This window comes from Grus americana, chromosome 6 (genome assembly GCF_028858705.1).
Source record: "Grus americana isolate bGruAme1 chromosome 6, bGruAme1.mat, whole genome shotgun sequence".
Classification (NCBI taxonomy): Eukaryota; Metazoa; Chordata; class Aves; order Gruiformes; family Gruidae; genus Grus; species Grus americana.
In genome coordinates, this window is record NC_072857.1 from 15524677 (window position 1) to 15548782 (window position 24106).

Sequence of the window (24106 nt, forward strand, 5' to 3'; positions counted from 1 at the left end):
CTACTTAGCTGAAATGCTATAGTAAACCTCAATCTGTCAATTAATTTTAAAGAAGCTTACCCATGTATCCACACCCTGTGATTTAAGAAGATTTTGGGGTATTTATTTGAGCTTTTTGTAGTGTATGTGTGCAGTAATTACTGGGCTCTGAATGTAAGAAATGAATCTGTTAATAAATATAGCTGCACCAATGGCCAGGAGTCCTTCCCACATAGATGCTGATTTATACCTAAAATGATCTCTGATAGACTCAGCTGGAGGAAAGTTCACTGAAGAACTCGCAGAAGGGAGGCTTAAGACTGTCACAGTGTAAGGTTTCTGTTTTCTGGAATGAAGTATACTGCTAATCGGTTGTTTCTCAAATGGTAAGATGATCGTAATAACATGTTCTGCAGGAGGTCAGGCCTGAAGGCAGTAGGGTTGGGGTGCTAGACACCTGAGAAACGTCAGAGACATCTAGTCAAGGTACTGTTTCCACTTGGAAAACTTAGAGAATTTAATGACTGGATAGACTTTTGCGAATTTTTGGTCCTTTTAAAGGAGTAAAAATGAAGGATTTATCATTAAGGCATCTGTCAGATATGTCATATATATCAGCTGCTGACCATCTCTCATCTGAAAAGCAGTATCTGCCTATAAGCTTGCTTCTCTGCCTCAGTAAAACAAACAGGTTACCTGAACGAACTTCATGGTGGTTTTAAAGTGACATAATCAATGAATCCATCATCAAAATCCATGGTAGTTAAGGACCTCACCAGAGACATGTGCCAGGAGGAACCCTTGTCAGTGAAGACAAATGCAAAGCCCTGTACCTGGGGCAGAATAGCATCATACATCCCTACAAAATGGGGATTGAGTGGATGGGTAGCAGATGTGCAGAAAAGGTTCTGTTGGTCTTGGTGGAGAAGTGAATGTGTACCTCATCTGAACGTAGCCATGCTTTGAGGAAAAGGCTGGACTAGTTGATCTCCAGCAGTTGACTTCCAACCTAAATTTTTCTCTGATTGTACTTAATATTTACGGTAAACTCTAGGACATACTTACTTTGTCTCAGCCAAGAGGTGAAAGTTCTCACTGTGCAGTAAATAGATTGCATTCAATTGTCCATCCACACTTTCACTGAACCCTGAACAAAAGGGACAGAAAACCTAACAATTTTAGGAGTGCTTTTTCAGCCCTTAGCTCTACCATATTGAAGGCCAAAACTGTCTGTGGCTTCCTGAGTTTTCCTAAAAGCAGTCAGAAGAGGTGGAAACCTGGGCAGCTTCCTAATTCTGACACTATTTGTCCCCAGGTACTCCAGGGAAAGGTGGCAGAAGTCCAACAATACACAGATGTAGTATAATTTGTCTCTACTGAAGGTCTCCTTCCAATCTCTAATAGGAAGCAACTGATTTAATACCTCAACCATGCGGAGTGAATTTGATCCAATCTGAAAAATAAATGCATAAGCAACGTGGTAAAAAGGAAAGGAGCAGCAGCACATATTACTCCTTACTCCCCCTGTAATCCACAACATATTTGTTTCTGCAGCATTCTGCATACTGACAGTGATTAAGGGTTTTCCACAATTAGTATGCACATTCGTAATTTATAATCTATATAACTGATGTGATTTGCAGTTTTAAAAATGTTCCAAATATTTTTTGATTGAATCTCCCTATTTCATTCCAATTAAACATGAAACTTTGTTTCCACACTGGAGGTAGCTAGTCATTAAGATATAACCTTTTTTTTCCCCCTTGATTCTTCTCCAGAATCAATTCAAATATTTTGTAAATCTCATAAATAAGGCTCAATGTCAAAATTTAATTTAGTTTATTTTTCTTCTGGAAGGATTTATTGATCCTTTGGGATGAAGGTACTATATTAGTATCATGTAGCATTATGATGATGATCGAATGGAGATCTACTGTAGCTTTCAAACTACAATTATTTTCCTGTTGCTTCAGAGACGTCAGCCTATATGCAGTATATGTGAGGCCATTTTGTGTCTTTTCCTTTTAGGGAGTTATATACAGTAGATCACACATATAAAATAAATTTGGGCATTTATAAAATTTGACTACAGGCCCAGTTGTCATATAAGCTAATTTTAAAGGAGTTTGGCTAATTTGGACCAATTAATTCCTTGTAAACTGTTTCTGTCTGTTTTATGAATGAGTTTTTTACTTCTGTTTGGTCCAGATTTTTCCTTCTTAACCCAAAAATCACATATATTTGGAACTGTATGTAATAGAAGATTAGAATTTTAGGAAGAAATTCTTTACTGTGAGGGTGGTGAGGCACTGGAACAGGTTTCCCAGAGAAGCTGTGGATGCCCCATCCCTGGAAGTGTTCAAGGCCAGGTTGGATGGGACTTTGGGCAACCTGGTCTAGTGGAAGGTGTCCCTGCCCATGGCAGGGAGATTGGAATTAGATGATCTTTGAGGTCACTTCCAACCCAAACCATTCTATGATATCATTCTATCAATATGGCTCTTGGGTTTTTATGTTAGTTTGTTGCTGTTTTTTAAAAAGTTGACCTACCAGAAAGACTTTTTACTTTCTATGATTTATAGTAAAGGAAGTTGAACAGAAGCCTTCTCCAGCAACGTTAACATAACAGTCAGTTGTACATAGTTGTGGAGCTGTGCTTCATTTACTTCTGATCCAGTGATACTGACACATTCTGAGAAAGTTAATCAGCCTTTAAATACTTTGTAAGGATGAGAGTTAAGAAGGCCTGACTTTCCTTGGAAGTTTATCTTCAGATTGACTGACTTAGGTATTTTTAGAAGATTTAGGCTTTTACTGAAGATTTTCCAATGACTAAGCACAGAGAAGGATTTCTTTTTTATGTGTGTAGGTTCTTTTATGTCCAGTAAGGGATGAATTCACGTTTCCGTCTTCCTGAGTGGAGACCTTGATGCTGTTTCTCTCTTATTTACCCTGCTACCAGTTTTCTTGAAATATGGGAGAACATAATATTCTCTCTCTTAAATTTGGGCAAAGAACTTAAAAAGACTGGATTCAGAGATAAAAATATACCACATGTGTAAGCAAATATTCTCTTCCATAAGAAACAAAATAAAAAAACCCCAAATCACAACTGTCTAGTCCTTTTAGATGGAGAAAACACTGATTGTGAACTAATGCAAAGCTGTGTCGTGAAGAGTGTGAAAAATGTGCACTTGACTTGTCTCAGAGGGATACTAACTGATATATAATGACAGTGAGTTCAGTGTTTGGATGTCATGGTTGCTTATTCCAGCAGAGAAATCCAGATGTTCAGAGACCATAGCAGGACCTGGGAGTCTCACCATGACTTACGTTTTCCCTGTGCTAATTTTGAGTTGTGCACATTCTTGAACTTAAGCCTATCTGGGTCATTGCTAGGGTAATAATCAATTTTCAACTTGTTCTATGTACTTAGGTGTAATCATAGGTGTGTTTAATGTTCTTAAACTGCATTTCTGAATGTTAGGCATGTCTTACTGGGCTTGAACTCACATTACATTACTTGGATTAACAGTACTATCTGCGAGAAAGCTTCTTCACTCCTGGCCTTGATAAGCGTAGAGTAGCTGTAATTTATAATCTGCACATTAATGCACCCAAAAATGCTTCCATTTTGGAGCTGGTACAACATCACAGATAGAGGAATTCACATGAGTTTTACATATCCTGGAAGGATGCACTGATATAGTGATTTCTGTTTACCCCACAATCTCTTTTATACATCAGTATCGTATAAAAGGATTTGATAGAGCTGAGAATCAGTTCCTTCTTCCATATGCTTATACTATTCATTGTATTCTCAGAAATGCTGGAATTTAGGTGTAATTTCCTTCCATACCACCTGTTCACCATTCAGTTCTGCCCTACCACTTATCATTGCACTGTTTTGTGTTTGATTCAATGCTCTTGATTGTTCTTGCCTCTTGCTGACATGATGTCTGCCCTGCACATCTGTCTTTTGGGGGAGCAGAACCTAAGCATTTGCTATGGCCAGCATGCCACATAGCATGCGTAATAAATTTTCATTGCCTGATGTTCCCAGGATTCCACTGCAGCGATGATTTCTTACGCATGCTGTTCAAAATAAACCATAGAAAATGGCTACCTTCTTACTGGATCTGCCTGGAGATAAAACCAAAAGGAGGGGAGTCAAAATGGAGGTGTTCAAATTTAATCCCTGTCTTATCTCCTCATCCATAGCAACACAATATGAGAGGATTCAAATTTGCAATTCTTCGTAAATTCATCACTTCCTATAAATACCTGACTGTATCCAATTACGGTTCCTCTATGTTATGAAGAAACAGTTCTGCATAGTCAGTAAGAGGCAAAAGTGTAAAGTAATGTTTGTATGATTAGCTGTTGTGATAGGCTCACAGGGCACTTACGTATTTATCTAGGTACTACCAGAGTTTTTCTATGGCTACACTTGTTGCAATAACTTCAAATAAAGACAGAATGTCTGCTTAAGGCCAAGATTGGCACACATGGTTTATGTGGGTGGCTTCTGAGATAGCTTTCTGTGTGTGCAAAGTGGAAGGGAGAAATGATTTTTCATTGCCAGTACACTCAAAATCAAACATGTTTGTATTTTAAAGCAGCCTAAAGGAGTTAGAAAACCATTTCTCACTTCCTTTTAGTGGGTCTTGGGCATCTAACTGCTTTAGACTGCTCTGTAGTCCTGAGTCACATCATGGATATCCTTGCACCTGACTCTGCTGCTTCTGCTAATTTAAAAAAAATTGGAGTAGAAGGAGCAAACCCCAAACAAATGTGCAGGCTAGATAACATCAACTGCACCAAACTGCCCAGCAACAGCCCAATTTGGCACATTACTTGCTCTGAAGGGACAGGCAAAAATCATTCCTTTCAATGGACAATCGCTTCCAGCATTCAAAATGAGTGACATGCTCTTGGATAGTGCAGGTGGCTCCTGGTGTATCCCTGTGGTCCTGGAGGAGGTGTGTCATCATCTCCTCTCATGGCGTAGTCTGAGATGAAACTCTGTCTTGTCTAGTGGAGAAGGCATGACCATAACGCTCCAGTATGTGGAGGGGAAAGACAGTCTTCGCAGACCTCTCTGAAAACAGGATTTGCACTCAGACTGGTAACATCAGAGGAGCAAAATACAAATCCTAAGAAGTTAATTTGATGCATAAGGCCTTGATGAGAAGTTTTTGTGCTATTCATTTGATATGTTCAGGAGACTAGCAAAGTTAAGTGCTTGGGTTCCTGGTTTTGTCTTGGGAGCAAGGAAGCCTTGGGTGAATCTCCTGTCTGTTGTAGAAAGTCCAAATGCAACATACCCCAGAGAGAGTCAACATCTGAAAAACTTTATTGGGAGACAGAGAAAAGGAAGGAGAGAAAAAGAAGAGGCATACTTTGTTTACTGTTGTTGTTTTTAAAGGAATCTGTAGACACTTTGGGATGTCTTGGAGGCCAGGAGGAGGAATTAATGCTTAACTCCTTGTATATCCTGACTGCTTTGTACAACTTTCAGTTTGAGACTAACAGGTGTGACTTGGATGTCTTCTGAGGAATATCACAGCAAATTCTCCTGCTCCTGAGTAATAATAATGATGATTCTTATACTCCCATGCCCTTTCCTTTTCTTTGTATCGGGTACACAAAGCAAGAAAGTTCTTATTACAGGCTGCTTCAGCCTCCCTAATCCAGTATTTACCAACAAAAAGTCCTTTACTTTTTAAAGCACATCCTCAATTCATTGATATAATGTTAATTATTTAGCCAATTGTGTCAGCAAGCTTCACTATGAGTGCTTGGTTGTGAGCTTCTTGCCCCCTCCTCTCAGATTCTCTCCTCGTGCCCCAAGGCTTCTCAGTAAAATTCAGCTGCATAAATACCTTGCTGAAAGCAGCATGATTTATTTGACTGTCACCTCCACTCAGGAAAGAACACCCTTAACCTTGGTGTTTATGGTCCTGAGGCTTATCCTAAAATCTGTTTTCCTGAACAAAACATTTAGGTCAAATCCATGAAATTGTCCAGTCCAACAGGCCTACTAGAGTAGGAAGAATCTGCAAAGCCTAATTTGGGGAAGAGTTTTGTTTGTTTTCAGTTTTTCTCTGCTTCCCAGGAACGTATTTGAAGATTAGGTCTAGTCAATTGAAGAAAACTGCCCAAATACCCAAATAATAAACAGATTTGCTTCATCAATACAGTGTGGATCTAGGATCATATAGATGGTCTCTGTTAAGCTCTATACTCTCCAGACATAAGAAGAGTGAGAAACTTTATTTTACATGGCTTTCCAGAGTGCTTTAGAGAGCAGTAAGAATATGGGTAGTGCCATAAACATGACATCTGTGGAATAGTTAGCAATAGTTTGTACTCATTCTTTAAATGTTACAGCTGGGATTTGTATGTGTGCACAGAGAAGAGGCAAGGATATTGTCATTTATCCTTGTAATATTTGTGGTTACCTCCCATGAAAAAGAAAACAGAGTAACCTTAAAGGGATAAATCACGTTTCTACTTATTTGAACATTACTGAAAATTCTGTATGGTATGTTTGGTTTTGGAGCAAAATCTCCAAAGAAAAGGATTGTGTGTGCGCAGCGCAGCAAATGCAGAAGGCCTGATTCTTGTGCTCAGAGGGCTTTTAAAATAAGTGAGCTAACGTTTGCTCATCTGGAAAGAATAGCTGGCCAAAGAGGAATTTGAAAATATTTGTTTCCCTGAGAAAGGCATCATAAAATTAGCATGAAATAAACCTGTTTCACACATACTATCTATAATTCAATTATTCTAATTCAAATTCAGTATTTCTGCTATTAGTGCACCAGAAAGAAAAATACGCTAGAATGGTATAGCAGAACAATAGAATTTTGGTGAGATTGCTTTTTAGACTATTGCTTCATTCTCTTAGTTTGCAGAAGTCTTGCTTTAATTAAACAATTCATGAATAAAGAGATGGTCTTCTGCAAGGACTTATCAAAAGATGTAATATCTCATGCACTTTGATATAGAACTAACTTCTACAGAAGAATAATTTGGAAAGGTAACTTCTTTCATAATACTTTTGCTGGAGAATCACCAATAAAGCTATCATTTCAGAGCCTACAAATGCTGATAACTCCTGAACCAGAATTAGATTTCTTAGCAGCAATCAAAATTGCAGTATCTTCAAAAGCAAAACATTGGCAACTGCAAAACAAAGCCTACAATAAGAAAAATGGTGATATTTTCACAAAGTACTCTAACAATCATCATTATTATCATTCTCAGAGACCACCTCCTATGGCAAAAGTGTCTTCACTATAACACTGTTAGCAATTTCGTTAGGCAGATGAGAAGCTAGTTAGCTTGTAGACACTGAACTGTCCTCTTGCATAGATCCATACAGCTCTGGTCTTCAGGAAGAAATGCAATTATGTTTAACAGTTGTAATAAATGACACAACTGTGACCTGAACTCATGTTTCTTGCCTACAACAACCATTCACATGCAACATCAGGTTGGGCAGTCATGCATAAATTCTGACTCGAGTCATTTCCCTTCAGCCAGCAGGCCTGGTGCTGAACATGATTCATCCCTGCTGTCTGGACTCATCAGCACGTGTAACTCACCTGCTGTTGGGATTAGGGTGTTATTTATACTCTGTACTATGGAAACAAATGGAAAAAAAAAAAAACATTTTAGGTTTGAGTTTCTCATGTATTAGGTGATATGCAGACATATGATAAAGAAGCTAATCTTTTTCCCAAATGAATTTGCTGTTTAAATGCCAGACAGGGCAGTAGATAAGGCAGGAAAGAGAAGAATGGCAACAAGAAAGTGTCACATACAGCTTTTTAGTCCTTTCATAAAGATAAAAAGAGACCTTTAGTTTCCAGGGCTGTCCGTCTGTCATCTTTTGCCACTGTATGCATTGATATATAATAGATATTATTTTTTTTAAATTCATGGATTCATATTTGTTCCTCTGGATTGGACTTCAGGGCTTTGATTACTATGCAGACTCACCGATGAATGCCTGTCCTTTTTTCTCTCTTTTTCAGGGGGAACAGCTTCCAGACAAAAGGGCTTTTTGGGATGCATTCGATCTCTGCATTTAAATGGACAGAAACTTGACCTTGAAGAGAGAGCTAAAATGACACCTGGTGTTAAACCTGGATGTCCAGGACATTGCAGCAGTTATGGTAACCTGTGCCATAATGGAGGAAAATGTGTGGAGAAGTATAATGGTTACTCCTGTGATTGTACCAACTCAGCCTATGAAGGACCTTTCTGCAAGGAAGGTAGGCAGCGAGCTTTGATCCTAAGTCCTTAGTGGCCTCTGAATTACAGCACAGTTTCACCCATGTCATCTTGGTGTCCTCCATCTTACAGGATGACACTCTAATATCAACTTTCCCTTAAGCATTGCTAAGTGTTTGGTTTAAGCAGGCTATAACACCTCCTTTTGTTAACTTCAGTGATGACCTCAGAAATTAAAATGGTGCTAGTTGTACTATTATTAAAGTTGCCAGCTATATCCCACTATGATTCCTGTATTCAATTATACAACTTGGCCCAGACATTAACAAAGAGGGCTGAAGTTTTTCATGACAGTTGTCTGCCCATATCTGAATGTTTAGTTTGATTATTTTTAAGCCTCATCCAGCTTTGTCCACCTTAACAGAATCTTGAGAGCTTTTCTTTAGAGAGTTTTGGGGTAATGGTGTGACAAAAAGGGATAGTCTTTTTACGTTTTGTTTTGGTTTTTTTTTTTTGCCATCCCTGTGACAACCCATCCAAATGTTAAGAGATGTTAAAAGCAGGCATGAAGCATTTGGGAGAAAACTGATTTGTATGGTTTGGTCTCTGACAAATGTGTCCTCGATGAATCTTTCTGGTGGCTCCTAGGAGATGTTGCCAACACCAGAAAAAAGGAGCAGGTCAAATAAAGAACATCCAATTTAGCTAGCATACTCTTTGAGAGAGGAAGGAGCTACCAAAACTTCTGCTCAATAACAGCAGGGTGCAATGTGTTTTGATTTCCACGGCTGCCCCTCACTTCACAAATGCAACAGGTTTACTAAGTGGGCCGCATCATCTGCTGGTGTAAATCGGCTTAGTTGTACTGCAGTCCACAGAACTATGCCCACTTACATGAGCTGAGGATTTGGCACCGATGCCACGAGAGGCGTATCAAATCACCACATAGTGTCCTGTTAGGAGATGCTGCTGTAGAAGTGGAGCTGCTTTATTGGACAAAGTACTTGCAGTCAGTCCGTAGCTGAAGGTATCACCATCCTGGCTTTACTGTGCCTCACATGCTGCTGGTATCACATCTGTGTATTTCATGGCCAGGCTATGTTGTGTTTATTGAAAACACAAGCGTGAGTTCTCAAGACCTGAGCATGCACAGATAAATGTTTCTCTTCTTTTGAAGCTACCAAAGACAGCTTCCCTTACTGGCTGACTTTGGGTCAATGTGTTGCTTTAATAATGACTTTGTTTAAAAACAAGACTGGACAAATATGTTGTCTTTACTGTGGGGGGAAGACAGAGAATATTGCCTTACACGTCAGCTGTCAGAAGTTGGTGAACTGAGCATTTATTTGACTAACAGACATTTTGGGCTGTTCTATCTTGTGGAGCTCTGATTCCAGCACTAAAATAGTTGAATTTAGAGACCTGTCTCCCTACACTGTCCTTCTCTGTGCAAGACAGACTGTAAGGAAGGACACTCTGCTCGTCCAGATTAAGGAACAGTTATGTCAGCTGGGTCAGGGGCATTTTGCAGCGTTCTGCTTCTGAGGCAGTCAGTTCACGTCCATGCGTGTCTGGGAGACCCGAAAATGCAATAGCTGAAATTATTCCCTTGGTTTATATATGCTTTCAGAGGTTTCTGCATTATTTGAAGCCGGCACTTCCATTACCTATATTTTCCAAGAACCTTATCCTGTCACAAAAAATGCAAGCACCTCAAGCTCTGCCATTTATGCGGATGCTGTCATGTCCAAGGAAAATATTGCATTTAGCTTTCTCACGGCACATACTCCAAGCCTTCTGCTGTACATCAACACCTACTTTCATGAATATTTGGCTGTGATTCTCTCCAAGAATGGTAAGTACTCTTGATTTGCTACCAAAGGAACACCAGTATAACTGTGTTAAGTTTTTTGTGAGAATAGTATAGAATTCTGCACTGATTTAAGTTCATTTCTGTGTCTGCAACTTTATCAACTTCATGGTATTCAGTTCATGTGAATGGCCATCACTCTTGTTTATGTCCCTTTATTTGGCATGCAGTGCTACACTTGCCTATTCAGTCTTTGAATAATCATGTTGTTGGGGCTTAAAATGTGCTTTGACTTTCATTTGGCAAGACTGTACAATAGCAATTCCTTGCTATTTATTCCACACTGAGACCCATTAGGCCTCCAGGATAAGGGAATGAGAAATACCATGAATGTACAGGAATACTTGGTGCAGAAATATATTATCGTTTTATCTTTTGCATTCTGTCTTGGCACATGTATTGCTCGTCACTGGGTTGATTCAATAGAACGTGGCCAGTGCCTCTGAATAGTAAAGCCAGAATATGTCAAAGTTTTCTAGGCTCACTAGCCAAAACATGAGGTGTAAATCCATTTCCTATTAAAAGGTACATGGTGTGGGGACTTTTTGAAAACATGTAAAGACTTTAGGGGCATAGGCCCTATGTCTTCTCAGTAAGAGTGACTCCCGAGTCCTTGCAGTGCTTTCAGAAAACTCACTCCAGACAAATATCATCCTAGACAAATGAGGATGTGTGAATTATTCAGGAGTTATCAGGCACTGGAGCACTGAAAGTGATGAGTAAGCGTGTTGGTGAGTCACTGGCCTGTGGCAGAACAATAGAAAGTTAATGCTATGTGGTTGAATATGTGCATTTGACCGAATGACCCAGACCACTCAGTAGCTTTGCAAATTCCAAAATAGCTAAAGCTTTCAAGAACTGTCAAATGAAATTATAAGGAAAAACAGAAAAGGTTTTATTCTCTATATGGGCTTTGCAGTAGTTTATCTCCTGGTTATGTCATGTGGCTAGCATTTGGGCTGTTGGGGATGAGTATCCAAATCCCTGGGACAGTATGAGCCTTGACCCATCTCCCCTAAGTGAAGTTGCAGCAGGGCGGTGGGAGTACTGAGGAAACCCTCTCTCCTCTCCTGTCCAGTCCCAGATTTCCATCTCTGATTTGCTGTCAGGGGCAAGTGTTTATGATTTTCAGATATATGAATATTCCAGTGGGTAGCTCCAGGGTGGCAGAGGTTAGTCTCTGCTGAGGGGAGACCTTGGAATCTGCTTCTCAGTTACACTCGGGTCTCTTGATGCCACTCAGGCAATCGAAAATAGCCCCAAAGTGAATGAAAATGTAATATCCATTTAAATCACCTTTACTGGTGCCAGAGTAGTGTAAAATGACCTTAGGAACATGAGTCAATTGACTTTTATTGATGAAATACAACCATAAGCAAGCTATAATTGTGACGTTCTGGAAGAGGGATGCTCTAATGGTGGCTGAGGAAGGGGTTGGGATCAGGACACCAGGATCTCTTGTAGCAGCTCAGCAGGAGCAGAAGTAAGCCTTGCATTTTGGCAGCTGCACCATCTGCAGATCTCTGCTTTGGTTCAGACGGAGATAGGGATTCTCAGTACTTCTGGAAATTAGGTGGAGCAGCTCTCAGCACACTCAGGCAATTTAAACAATGGTGCTTTTCTCAGATCTGCACCTCTATTTACTCACTTGTGAAATGAAGATAACAGTAGATTAGAGGGTTGGTGAGATGTCAGGCTCCAAAACTCTGGACTGTAAAATGTAGCACTATATGCAAAGAGTTATTGAGATAACTAGCTGACCTTGGTTAAGTCCTGAAAGTCTCTTTCAGCATTGCTCTGTGCATGCTTCTGTGTCATTCTTTCAAGACAGTCATTTCAGTCATGCATATTCTCTACATTTTATCCCAAATGTAATAATTTTTTAAATCTCATATCCTCTTATTTTTTAGTCTTGTTGGAATTGAAATTATTCCAATGAAAATAATGTTCAGATATGTTACTCTTTCTTCTTCCAAGAGGTTTATGCTTGCCATAAAGTTACTGGACTATGAATAATAATGTCCTTTGTAGCATTAAAAGTGAGCGCAATTCCTTCTCTCTTATTGGCTCATTTTCCAGGAATCTTGCTGAGTCTGACAGTGTATAGTAGGACCTAAGCAGGTCCCTGCTGGATAACTGATTGGTTAAATAAAGGTTAGGCTCCTGGTGAAATGGGAATGGGCATTCTCACTTAAGAGGTGAGCAGTAATATTCTTTGCTATAATCCCAAGACCTTTTCCACTTGTTAAGAAACTATATTGGAATAGTCTATGTATGCTTTAATACTTCACCTTTTGTAAGTATTTTTCAAGCTGCTACTCATGTATCCTGTTATTCCTCTTTTCTATTATCCACAATATAACTGGGCAAATTATTAGTTAATAAAAGTGACAATGAGAAGAATGTTTCTGGTAATATTTAACATAAAAGAAGTGAAAGTGTCTGCAAGGCTTATTCATAGTTAGACTATATTAAAAGGGACTTACATGAAAGTGAACTTCTATAGGCAGCTATGGTCTAATCCAGACAGGTGTGAAATGTTTCCTGTAAAATCAATTGGTTTCAGTAAGATTAATAAATAATCCCATTTAACCCCAACACACTTTGCACTGTCAGTCTGTAAAGAAGGTCATATCATTAGAAGATACAGTACGTATTGATTGAGACACTGCAATTGCGGTAGTAAGATGATTCATTTAGAGCTACCAAACAGGCCAGTGTCAGGTCTGAGAAAGGAAATAAAATTTCCTCATGCTCACTCATGGCTTCACGCACCCAGATCAATGTTGCCCACACAGAAAGCCTTTTCAGTGCTTGGAGCCTTAGAGGGCAAGTGGTTCATGAAGGAGGTAAAGTTATGACAGATGTTGGGTACCACCATATGTCAATGTAGAAGCTACAATTCTAGACCTATACAGATGACCTCCTTCTAGACTCTCAGTAGTGCCTAGCAGCTAATATTTCTAGAAATAGCTCCCACCCAAAGAACTTATCTATATCACAAGGTTGTTCTTACCTCTGATCAACCGGCTCACGTGCTGGCAGCTTATGGGTAAATTTTTGAAAGCTGATGTTTTTAAAGATGACTTTAGGGATTCTTTCCACCGTTAGTTAATACTTACACTTCTAACTCATACATGTGTCTTTGAAAATTGTATGTGATAACTTAGCATTGTCCTCTCCTCCACAGTCTTACATATTGTATCCATGGATCTTTAAATTACACATATATATAGATGTGGTTTTATTGTATATAGTATATATGTATGTATGCATATAAAGATGGGTATGTATTAGTCCCATGGATCCCACATCCAAAAGATTAGCAGTACTGTAATAACTGGCAGTGCATTTTTAATATCAATGCTGTAGAAATTTCAAATTATAGTATATAATACTATATATAGCCCATTATAGTATATAGCCCGTATAGGATATGATACAATATATAGCCCATTGCTAAGCTATAGAAAATGGGTAAACATCTCTAACTGGCCTTTTCAATGTGTCAGTCTCCAGAAGTTATTCACATCATGGGAAGCTACTGCCAAGAAAACATAGGGTTTTTTTTCTTTCCCAGGCTAATTTTTCACTGTACATTTTTGCTAATTTACATGATTTCACCAAATTACTGGTCCCTTAATATTATAATCTTCGCCTTGATCCCTAAAGACAATAATTGATGGAGGAGAAAAATGTTAAGAAACTGTTAGTGCTTCTCCTTTCTCCATTCTTCCTCCCCCTCTGCAAGTAATCAAATGTGATATCAATATGATGAAGTATATTGTCTAGAAAATGCTTTCCCAAGTCTTTGATTCTCAGTGTTGTTTGCTTTTTCCATGGAAATAATATGATTCCTAATCTAGAAAAACAGCAGATAGCCAGCATCAAAGAAAGGAGATAGAATCTCAAACTGTCCTAAAGTGATTGAAAATTTATCTGTATTTATCATCTGATCTCATGAGAAACTAAACAATTTGAGTCCTTTTTTTTCCTTTGTTTCTATCTAGTACCTATTGCCATCACAGTGAGCTCTGTTTGCAATTTCTTTTGGAAAGCAAGGCTCTGAAATTGCATAGGAAAGATTAAAGACAGGGAAAAAAGCACACTTAAAAACAAAAGTACAAATGAAAACAGCTTGAGTAATTCTTCTGTTACTCTGATACTCAGAATATAGTAGCAGGACCTAGATCAACTCCACTGCCCTGTCCTATAAGGTCTTAAAATCAGCTGATATTTGAAGTAAATAGGAAAAGAAACCAAAACCTGTAATAGAGGTGAGCTGAATTCACACTCTGCAAAAAAGAAGTAAACGTCATCAGTAGAGAAGCTACTGATTTTTTTCTTTTTAATAAACTAGAAATCCACTGTAATCTCCTCCTGTCTCTGAGTCGGAAGCAGCCCTTCTGAGGAAGCCATGCAAATTCTCCTTATTGTTCTTGCCTTGCAAGTCTGTTCAGCTGCACCTCCAACAACTTTTCTCAAGAAAACCAAAGCTTTTGTCATTCAGTGGTAAAAAAAGGCAAAAAATCTAGTTCAGTCTTTAAGGCAAAGAATCTTTTGATTCGGTTCACACTGTGCACTCTGGAGTTCAGTGGGGCAAAGCTAAAATAATTATGGAAAATAGGACTTACTGAAACACTGGGGTGGGTTTTGGGGGTGATTCTGTTGGTTCTTTTGCTTTACCACCTTGTGGGTTTTAGTTTTGGGATGTGGGTACCACAGAACATAACCAACCGCTGCAGAAAGACCCTCTAGGATATGCTATTGCTAGTGCAATAGTCTTATCTTTTGAGAACACCTTCTGGCTTACAGACTTCCAACACCCATTGAACAACCTGCACAATTTATGCGACTGAAGTGGAAAATGGTGCCAAGGTTCAGGTATAGTTATTTTTAACAGATCAGGAGCAGGAAAGCGAGTTGTGTTGGGAAGTGTGGAAGACAGCTTTGTTGAGGAGACTAGTTTTCAAACAACTGTCTGTGAGTGACTGAGAATTGTTCCCAGTCTAGCACTGGTTCACAGCCATTAAATGATTTTGTATGGAGGATAGAACTATATATCTTCTGAATATAATTTCAAGCAATTGTTGTAGTTGGCCCTGAAATCTTTTTTTATTTACTGGATGAGGGTGCAGTGAGAGTTTGATCAGGAATGGTGAATGTAAAAGAAATTTTCCCCAGTTGCCTGTAAATGGGAGGCTGGCTGTGGCACCATGAGTAGAAAGGGTTGGGGTGTCAGGAGATCTCCTAATCAGTTTCTTTATGTAAATAGAGCAACTCTTGTGGTTAGAAATATCTCTTGGTCCCTGGGATGATTCTCTGCTGTAAGCACGCTTCATAGAAAATGGGAATACTGATTAGAGTTTTCAGTTCAAATCCAGCACTAAAAAGCCTTTAAGGGAAGAGGTGGACTTGGCATCCAAACCCATTTTTTGTTGTTGTTTTAGCATATGGCACTCTAAGTGTGCAAGACTTAGTTGAAAGGAGAAGCAGCCACAACATTCAGCCAAGGACTCTGGCAGATTTCTTTATCTGCTTTCCAAGAGGAAAGAACTAAAAGATCTGTCTCATTAGCTCAATTCATGGACGTGTTTGTACTCATGAAGATCATTTTGCTGTACTGAAGGGTCAAGAGATGTTCTGGAGACCCACAAGGGAAAAACACGGGAACTGTAATTGGATTACATTGAGCAGGAAAGGCTGAGCATGCTGTTAATAATTGATCTGTGCTCTGCATATATACAGGCTGACTTTGAACTTTACTGGTATCTGGCATAAAACTCCAGACCACTAGCTGCAGATATTCAGCTAGGAAGAAAACATACATTCCCATTTGCTTGGAGGAGGTGTTTATCTCCTAGAAGACCTAAGTTCCTAGCTTGCATTTTGCAGTTGAAAATAATTTTTATTGTTGGATTTCTGTGGAGCTGTCCTAGAAGGGGTGGGGAGGAAGCACAAAGAGTCAGTCACAAACTGCTATGTTTAAATGGATGCTGCATATATATATATATATATATATATATGCTCTTCAGTAATTCTGAAATTAAGGTCTTTTCAGAACCCATTACACCAAAACCTTTAGCCCTGAGGCTTGATAGTAGTCATTTTATAGATATTCTTAAGTTGTGAATTATCTCTGCTATGGATGTAGAGAGCTGTTTAGTGAGAGCTGTAGTTCAGCGGAACCGCTGGCTCAGGTGCTGTCTTGGAGCAGTGTAGCTGTTTCCACACAACATGGAGCCCAAGCTGATAATACTAGGAAGAGCCAGGCTGGGTCCAAGCAAACATCCTTTTCTATCTTGCTTGTAGTATCTCTGTTAGCATGTTAATTTTTCCCATAACAAATCAGTTTTACTGGCTGGATAATGAAAAGGTGACTTCATCCATCTTGCCTGATGAAATTGGATGCTTGTACCTTAGTCTTTACTAGCAAGACTGGCCTTCAGGAATCCCAGGTCAAGACCAGGGGAAAAGTCTGGAGCAAGGAAGATGTACACATGGTGGAAGACGATCAGGTCAGGGAATGCTTAAGCAAACTGGACATATGTAAGTTCATGGGCCCTGATTGGATGCACCCATGAGTGCTGAGGGAGCTGGATGATGTCATTGCAAGGCCATTTAGGAGGCAATGGGCACTAACTGAAACACAGGTGGTTTCATCTGAACATCAGAAAACACTTTTTTACTGTGAGGGTGACTGAACACTGGCACATCTTGCCCAGAGTCTCCATCCTTGAAGATATTCAAAAGCTGTCTGGACGTGGCCCTGGGCAATTGGCTCTAAGTGTCGCTGCTTGAGCAGAGGGGTTGGACAACATGACCTCCAGAGGTCCCTTCCAACCTCAACCATTCTATGATTCTATGAAAAATTGCAAAAGTATGCATTTGAAGGTAAAGTAGTGAAAGTATATGTGTATAAGCCTGCATTTTGCTACAGAAAAGTCATCACAACACTACCATTGTGTGATTCTTGCACCACAATTGTTGCTAAGTAAATGTTTCACCCTTCCTCTACTTTGCTCCATTAGATGACTTAAGAACATGAGTCAGTTCTTTGTATGCCAATGGTTGTGGCTTGTTATGAAACTCAAATCTTGACAGTTTGCTATAATCAGGAGAAGGTCACTGATTAAAGGACCCAACTTCTCCAGTCAGACCCTAGCGTAATCTATGAAACAGGCAGTGCGTAGATGGACTTACTGGTCAGGGGACCAGAACATTTCCCAGATATTCGTGGCCAGCCAGGCAGTGTCTATAGAGCTCAACACAAACAAGGATCATTAACCTTGGAAAGCAATTAATCCACAAAGTTCTATGCTGTCTTTATTGCAAGTTAAGAATTTAAAGGAGGTTTGAGAAGAAAGGCATATGATTATTTTTCTCTAGTGTTATTTAAAAGATTATTGCTCACTCTCTGGCTCCACAGACATCATGTAGTGCTCAAACTGATTGTTTCATTTATTCTGTTCAGGTCATCTTTTTCCATGTTCTCATTGCTGAACATTATGGTTGTTTGTTAGGCCAGCGTGAAACATGTCCTTGCTTGAATAGGTATCTGTACGGCCAAAACTGAAACAGGAATGGTTGAAAGATACTAGGAAAAGAATGGAAACCATGATCCAGGATCTCAGTGAGGGCAGGTTGGTATGAAATCCTCAGGGTATCACAACAGAGGATCTCAGTCTTTTTTGCCTGAGCGCTGTTCGTACAGAGTTAGTGATGATGCATAATTTGAAAAGCCAGGGTGAACTTTTGGAATAAAATTCGTAGGATGATACTTTTTATTTCATTCACTGGGTAAAGAATAAAAGCTCTTCCTGCCAGCCTGGCTGCTACACTAGTCTTAAATGAAAAGTACAGTGTGAGATGAAAGTCTGGGAAGCTTTTTCTACATACAAGGGTGAGTAAACCATAGGGCCTACTGAATGTCTGACCATAAGAAGACTAATGGCATCCAGCGTGTGTTTAAAGACAGGGGGATAGATCTGAGCATCAGATCCAATAAGTGTCATACAGATAGCTTTTGTTAATGAAGGGTCTTAAAGTGACTTTTAAAGTTCCAAAGAATGGATAGAAAAGTTATAGTATAAAATTTACCAGAATAAATCTCACCATCAGAAAGCAGGTAATTTCAGGGAGATTTAACTGCATCTGATGCCCTCAGCTCTTTCCTTCATATTTACATTCAGTCACCTTCAGGGAAAAAAGATAATTAATGTAGCATCACCGTGTAAAAGAAACAGCAACCAGTTCCTTCATCAAAAAGAAGTATCTAGGAATGGAGAGATAATCATAATGACTAATAGGATTTTTTAAAATTGCTGCTCAGCAAAGGTTTCATGTCATTTTCCAAAGGATGTTAACGTTCATGTACTTCACCAACAGATAAACTGTGACACAAAGAAGGAAGATGATTTTTCAGCTGTCATCAAGCTGGTAGATCCCGTATTGTGGCAGTGGTCTGTCCATCACCTCCAGGGTACATAAATACACCCCTGTGTAAGCTTACCCATGAGCTAACTGGAAAGACAGTGTTTAGTATTATCCCCCATCCAGGGGTTAGCCCTGTTCCCGTTTTAGGCCCAGCCACATCGGCATGGACACGGGCTGTTTTGTTTAGACGCATGTTCCCCTTAAGATCACCGGAATAAACTCCATGTTTAAGCCACTCAATATGTGCATGATGAGCTCTATGACTGCGGTCCTCTGGGTCATCTTTTAGACTTGCAATATTTTCTAGCTTTGGAGCAAGAAGCATCTGCCAGTTCCTTTTTAATTGCTGGTCAGTCTGTGTTAAGCCAACTGGCGGCTGGTGGGAATGAGATGTCTACGAAGGTTAAACATATTTGTCAGTCACGTAAGGGAACTAGCTACATTTGTTGATGTTGAAGTGACATTCTCAATCTGGCTCCAGCTGCCTAGCAGGATTGCAGAGTGAACTGAGGTCGTGGGCCTCCAGATAGGCTCCTTTAGGGGCTTTCGAGGTTGTGCTTTTTCTAAGTTGAAGAAATGCAACGTGAAAGTGTTTTGTTTTGGTGTTTGTTGTTTGGGTTTTTTTCATATAGGATGGCCTGAATATGATCTTTAAGTCCTGAATGTCTCAAGCATTGAGTGGAAGGCATTCAAATAAGCTCCTACTTTTTTCACTACCATGAGAGATTACAAAAAATTGAGGGGGGGGATTTTTTTTTTTAAACCCTATGAAACGTTGTCATGTAAGCAGATGCAATAGCTGAGTAATTGTGTCAGAAAACATGTTCAAGTTTCGCCTCTTTGTTTTCTTCATGCAAAACAAATAGCAGCACCTCTTAAAATTGTGCAAGTACTTTCTTAGTTAAACGCCACTGGACGCTGAAGAGATGGGCTCTGTTCTTTCGAATCACCAGCGGCACTTCCACTGAAGAGTAAATTTACTGAGTAAATATCCCTGGGGAGAAGCTGCTAATTAAGGAGCAGGTTTCTTAGCCAGCTGCTCCTAATGGAGAAAGCGGTGGTTCATTTTTAAATATCTAGGCTATGAAGAGGGACACTGTCACGCTGAAGCTGTGCAAGTTGCCAGAAAGGTATTTTGTGGTAGAGACGACTGAAAACTGTCATGTGCTGTTCTGCAATCAGGAATGAACAAACATTTCCACCTTATGAGCTGCAAGTGGCTTTCTGGGCAAAATACTTTTTTTTTTTTTTTTTTAAATTTTATAATAGCAACATCAATAGCCTCACTAATATATTCCACCCTTTCTTTAATTCGTACTTTCTTAATTATTTTCTCTTTTAGCTATAGCCTGGTGAGTGCTGAGGGTGATGCGGTGGTGTAATTAACGTCTTAGTCTGATGAGGGTGACCGCCAGCTTGAGACAGCTGTAAGAGGTTCTGTTGGTCCTTAACTCCTGTGTTTCTGGGTGCCTCTGAGACAATAGGACATGCAGAGGTCCAAGGCCCTTTTGCTATTGCAGTGTTTCATTGCTTTATACATGCACATTTTTCCCCGAATAAGAGTTGTCGGCTGCCCTGATTTAAATAATTTTTCCTGATGGTACGTGATGGTGATAAAGTTGTATGTTTTACGTGTGCCACCCACATGTGCTCCCTGAACTAACCTCAGCTTCTCCGAGTGGTGCAAGATGTCTTGCCAGCTGCTCCAGCCAGTTTAAGTCATTAAAAAGTGCTATTGAAGTTTGCGTAGATGTTGGGTTCAATCTGGTCTCATTTAAAACCAGTTTCTAAAAATGAAGATCCTGCAGAGAAGTCTCAGACTCCTAGGGCATGTAATTCCCTTCCTTGCTGTTTGGTTCTTCAAAACTAAATGACACAAGAGCTGTGGTCCTGGTGACATGTGTGACAAGAACCTTGCTTATGAATGATGGATTTATAGACCGAATTCCTGGTATCCATTGTTTTGATTTCTGCAGGGCTGCTTTAATCTTTTTGCCAACTATCTAGCACTTTCAAGCCAGAAAGTCTTTTCCTGAGCTAGAACGCTCTCTGTAACATTTTTCCATGCTCCCTTTTCTAGATGATGATTTAAAAATTACTATTTGATTTTCAACACAAGCTTTGGCAGTCCAGAATGAATGTAAAGTTAGTGGGCATAGGCCACAAAGCCACCAGATGGTTCTGACATTCCACTCAGGCACTGCTGTAGACACGGGCAAAAGAAACACATCTCTCCTGTTGACATGTTCAATCAGAAAAGGTTTTGAACATAGAATATGTAACATGATGGCCGAGGTATTTCTTCACACTGCGTAGTTTGGGAATATTTTTTTCTTCTTCAGGCTGAACATTTTGAAATCTCTAACCAGTTTAATGTCCTTATCACCACTAGACTTAAGAGCTGCTGCTACATCTTTCTTGTCCTCAGCAAAAGAGATAGAAGCAGTTTGAAGACACCGTGCTATTCCTGTAGCTGCCTGGAGGTTGGTTATGCTGACACTGATCGTTAGTGTACCACTAGCAAGTACTAACCCTGGCCTCCATTACCACTAAACGAGTGTCCTGGGAGTGTTTCATTTCAGAAACATCATCCCCAACCTAGTCACCAGTGTGGGATGGCATAAATACTGCCCTTTGGTCTCTATTTCCCAGAACTTCCTTCTGCACAATGAGAGACCCCCAGGAATCCTGTTAAAATGGCTCTGTAGCTGTTTGATATCAACAGAGAGATGTCATTCAGTCCTACAGGCATGGATTATACTACTACAGATTGAAGACCACAGTGGTGTGTAGCGAGCCCACTTTGATACTGGTAGTGGTCTCATCACAGTAGCCTGGCAGCCCACGTGGACCCATTTCCTCCAGAAGTGGTGAGAAGAGGCCCCGCTGCGGTCAGTAACACTGTGGCTAAGCTATGCCTGCTCCCCTCTTGGGCTGTTCTGGAGCTAGCACAGCGTATCTCCATGCTGATCTGCAGTCTGCAGAATTTGAAGCCGAAAGGGATGATGATAATAATCAAGTGTGAATCTACTCTTACCTAACACTGCTGGGGTAATATGCCTGGTAAAATTTTCCGGCCCAAGGCCAAAAACCTGATACCTCTCTCTTTCCTTCCCTTCCTCTTTTATGGACTTAATAGAAATTGCCTCCAGCAATTCCACGTACATTAGAGAAGGAAGAAAACACAACAGGCAGTGCATTGCTTGAGCATTATGGCACTCCAGGTGTGCATGCTTAGACACAGGGAGCTGAAAAGAGGATGACAGGCATGACTGCAGCAAGACTGCCAGAAATTACCCTGCTCATGATTAGTGTGAATCCCTATTGTGAGGCAAAAATGATGCAAAATAGAGAGAGAATAGACAATCGGGAGAATAGAGCTGGTTTATGCACAGTTTATTATTTGCAGTTGTTGACACTGGGCTGATGTGATGGAGAAAGTCAGCAGACCAGCTAATCAAAATTCAGAGGACAAAAAAAATTATTAATAATAATTCTAATTAATAATCCATTTATTTTGTCTGTCAAGTAGCAAAATGACAATGTAATCTGCCAGACGAATTATTCTGTACTCTGAAAACAGTTTTGGTACTGAATGCAAGCCAAAATCAGCTCTCAGCTACACTGGTGCAAATTCCAAAACACATCTGGAGAGATGAGCCCATGTACTTCTGGTTTATATTAACGCAAATGTGACCCCAGGCAAAATGCCGACTTGAATTCAATGGTTGCCATTGGAATTCACAGCAATTTGATAAAATAAGATGCTCTTCACTGGTCTCTTTAAATGATTTAAGGTAAAATCGTACCACTATAGAAAGTAAGATCTGTTCTTAATGGATGTCAAGAACCTACTCCATTGTCTCCCAACAAATGGAACAGATGGTGTCTGGTTTAAAATCAGTGCTTCTTTGATGAAGTCAACAGGTAAATCCCTGTTTGCAGCAGGTGAGAGCCTAAGTAGATGATTGCGTTTCTTGCTGGCACTCTTTGAACACAACTTTACTGGTCGTTATGTTGATCACCTGGATATAGTAGTACCATTTATATTTTATATACTGGTCTGTTCATAGAATTTGAAAAGAGCAGAGTTTTTGTTTTTACTTTTACAAACTAAGGAACAAGCACAAGATCACAGACCAAGTCTAGGCCCTGTTGCATTTTTCACATTACACCCCTTTCAAAGGCTCCAGGTAAGACTCAGCCTATAATGTACTTCTGCTGAGACATGATTTTTAGTTTGGACCAATCTGTTACACTATCACATCTTGGTTTCATCTTATTCTGTGTGGTCATCTCAGCTGTGGTGTGCAGGGTCAGACAACCTTTCCATTGTATATCGACTCTCCCACTGCCCTACTGAGCAAGTCTGAAGAAGGTCCTTTAACTTCCTTGCACTTGGGCTTCTTTTCTCACGTCTTTCTAGAGTAAAGTGACTGTAAGATGTTTACACTGTTATTCCCTGTTGATGCATCTTTCATTCAGTAACAGAAAATGGGATTGTGATTTAAGTTTGGACCTTTGAGTGTGACATTAATGGTGATAGACAGTAGCTCCTTGTCCTGGCTATGCAATGAAGGAATGGGAGTTGTACAGTATGATTTGGGGCAGCTGAATCAGGACCTGTAATATCACACTGAATAATTTAGCAGTTGTTACTGACCTTGATCTCTTCACAAATTCCCCTCTAACATCCATGACTGTGTGTGAGAAAGTAAATGCCTTTTATCTTTTTTTTTTTAATTTTTATTTTCACTTTAAAAGCTCACCTGATCCAGCAGCCCTCTCAATCAGCCAAAAAGCCTTCATCCTAGTAGTTCATTCTCATTTCCCCTCTCATTTTTAGAAGCTTTGTTTCTGTCCTCCAAATCTCAGCAGCAGTGCTCGTCTGGGATACACTGAATGTTACAAAAAGTGCAGCTTTTAGGAGCCTGAGCAGCCAAACATCCTGGTGAGGGAAAAGGAGGAGGGATGACGTTAACTGGACTCTGGGTCCAGTCTGGAAGGACTACCACCATCACTCTGAGTTGTGTAGAGGTGGCAAAATTCTCCCTCTGCAGGAAATTTATACATTGTTTTAAGCTCTTTATAATGTGGTTTTACAGTAGCTTGTAGGACAACAGAGCTGACCTTATTGCGGGAGGACATGCAAGGCTGAAGGGAGCAGGTACATCCACATGATGTAGTGAAGGAGAACTTCCCCATGTCCTCTCTCACTAGACCTGCAAGCAGTCTTGCAGCATTAATATGGCTGAAGATAGGAGCCAAGCAGGGGTGCTCACTCACCTCATTAAACACCCAGACTGCTTCTGGGGCCAGAGGTGCCTCTGAATTACGTTGCAGCGCACCACGCACGCGCAGCAGCTTGTGCAGGCGTACCGCGGGCTTCTCTGACGTGGCGCTGCATCGCGATGTGCGCGCAAGCATCGCCCCTGCAAGCACTGAAACCGGCCCTAGAGCTAAACCAGTGTGAACACGTCCGTCAGGGACAGTCACTCGATCCCTGTCCTTCAGCATAGGTAACAGTTGCCTGCAGCCTTCTGTAAAATCTAGTGATGCTTGGAATAGTTTGAACTTGTG

General features: G+C 40.1%; 1 protein-coding gene across 7 annotated transcripts in view; it reads left to right on the top strand.

Moving 5' to 3' along the window:
• Nucleotides 1–24106, top strand: part of CNTNAP5 (contactin associated protein family member 5) — a 299942-nt gene that overhangs the window by 248123 nt on the left and 27713 nt on the right. For all 7 annotated transcript variants that reach the window (XR_008577724.1, XR_008577725.1, XR_008577726.1 and 4 more), the window contains 2 exons: nt 8022–8261; nt 9851–10075. Coding sequence is in view for 4 of the 7 variants with exons in the window: in XM_054830600.1 (XP_054686575.1) it covers nt 8022–8261; nt 9851–10075 (465 nt within the window). In the remaining 3 variants the exon portion in view is untranslated. The remainder of the gene's footprint in view (nt 1–8021; nt 8262–9850; nt 10076–24106) is intronic.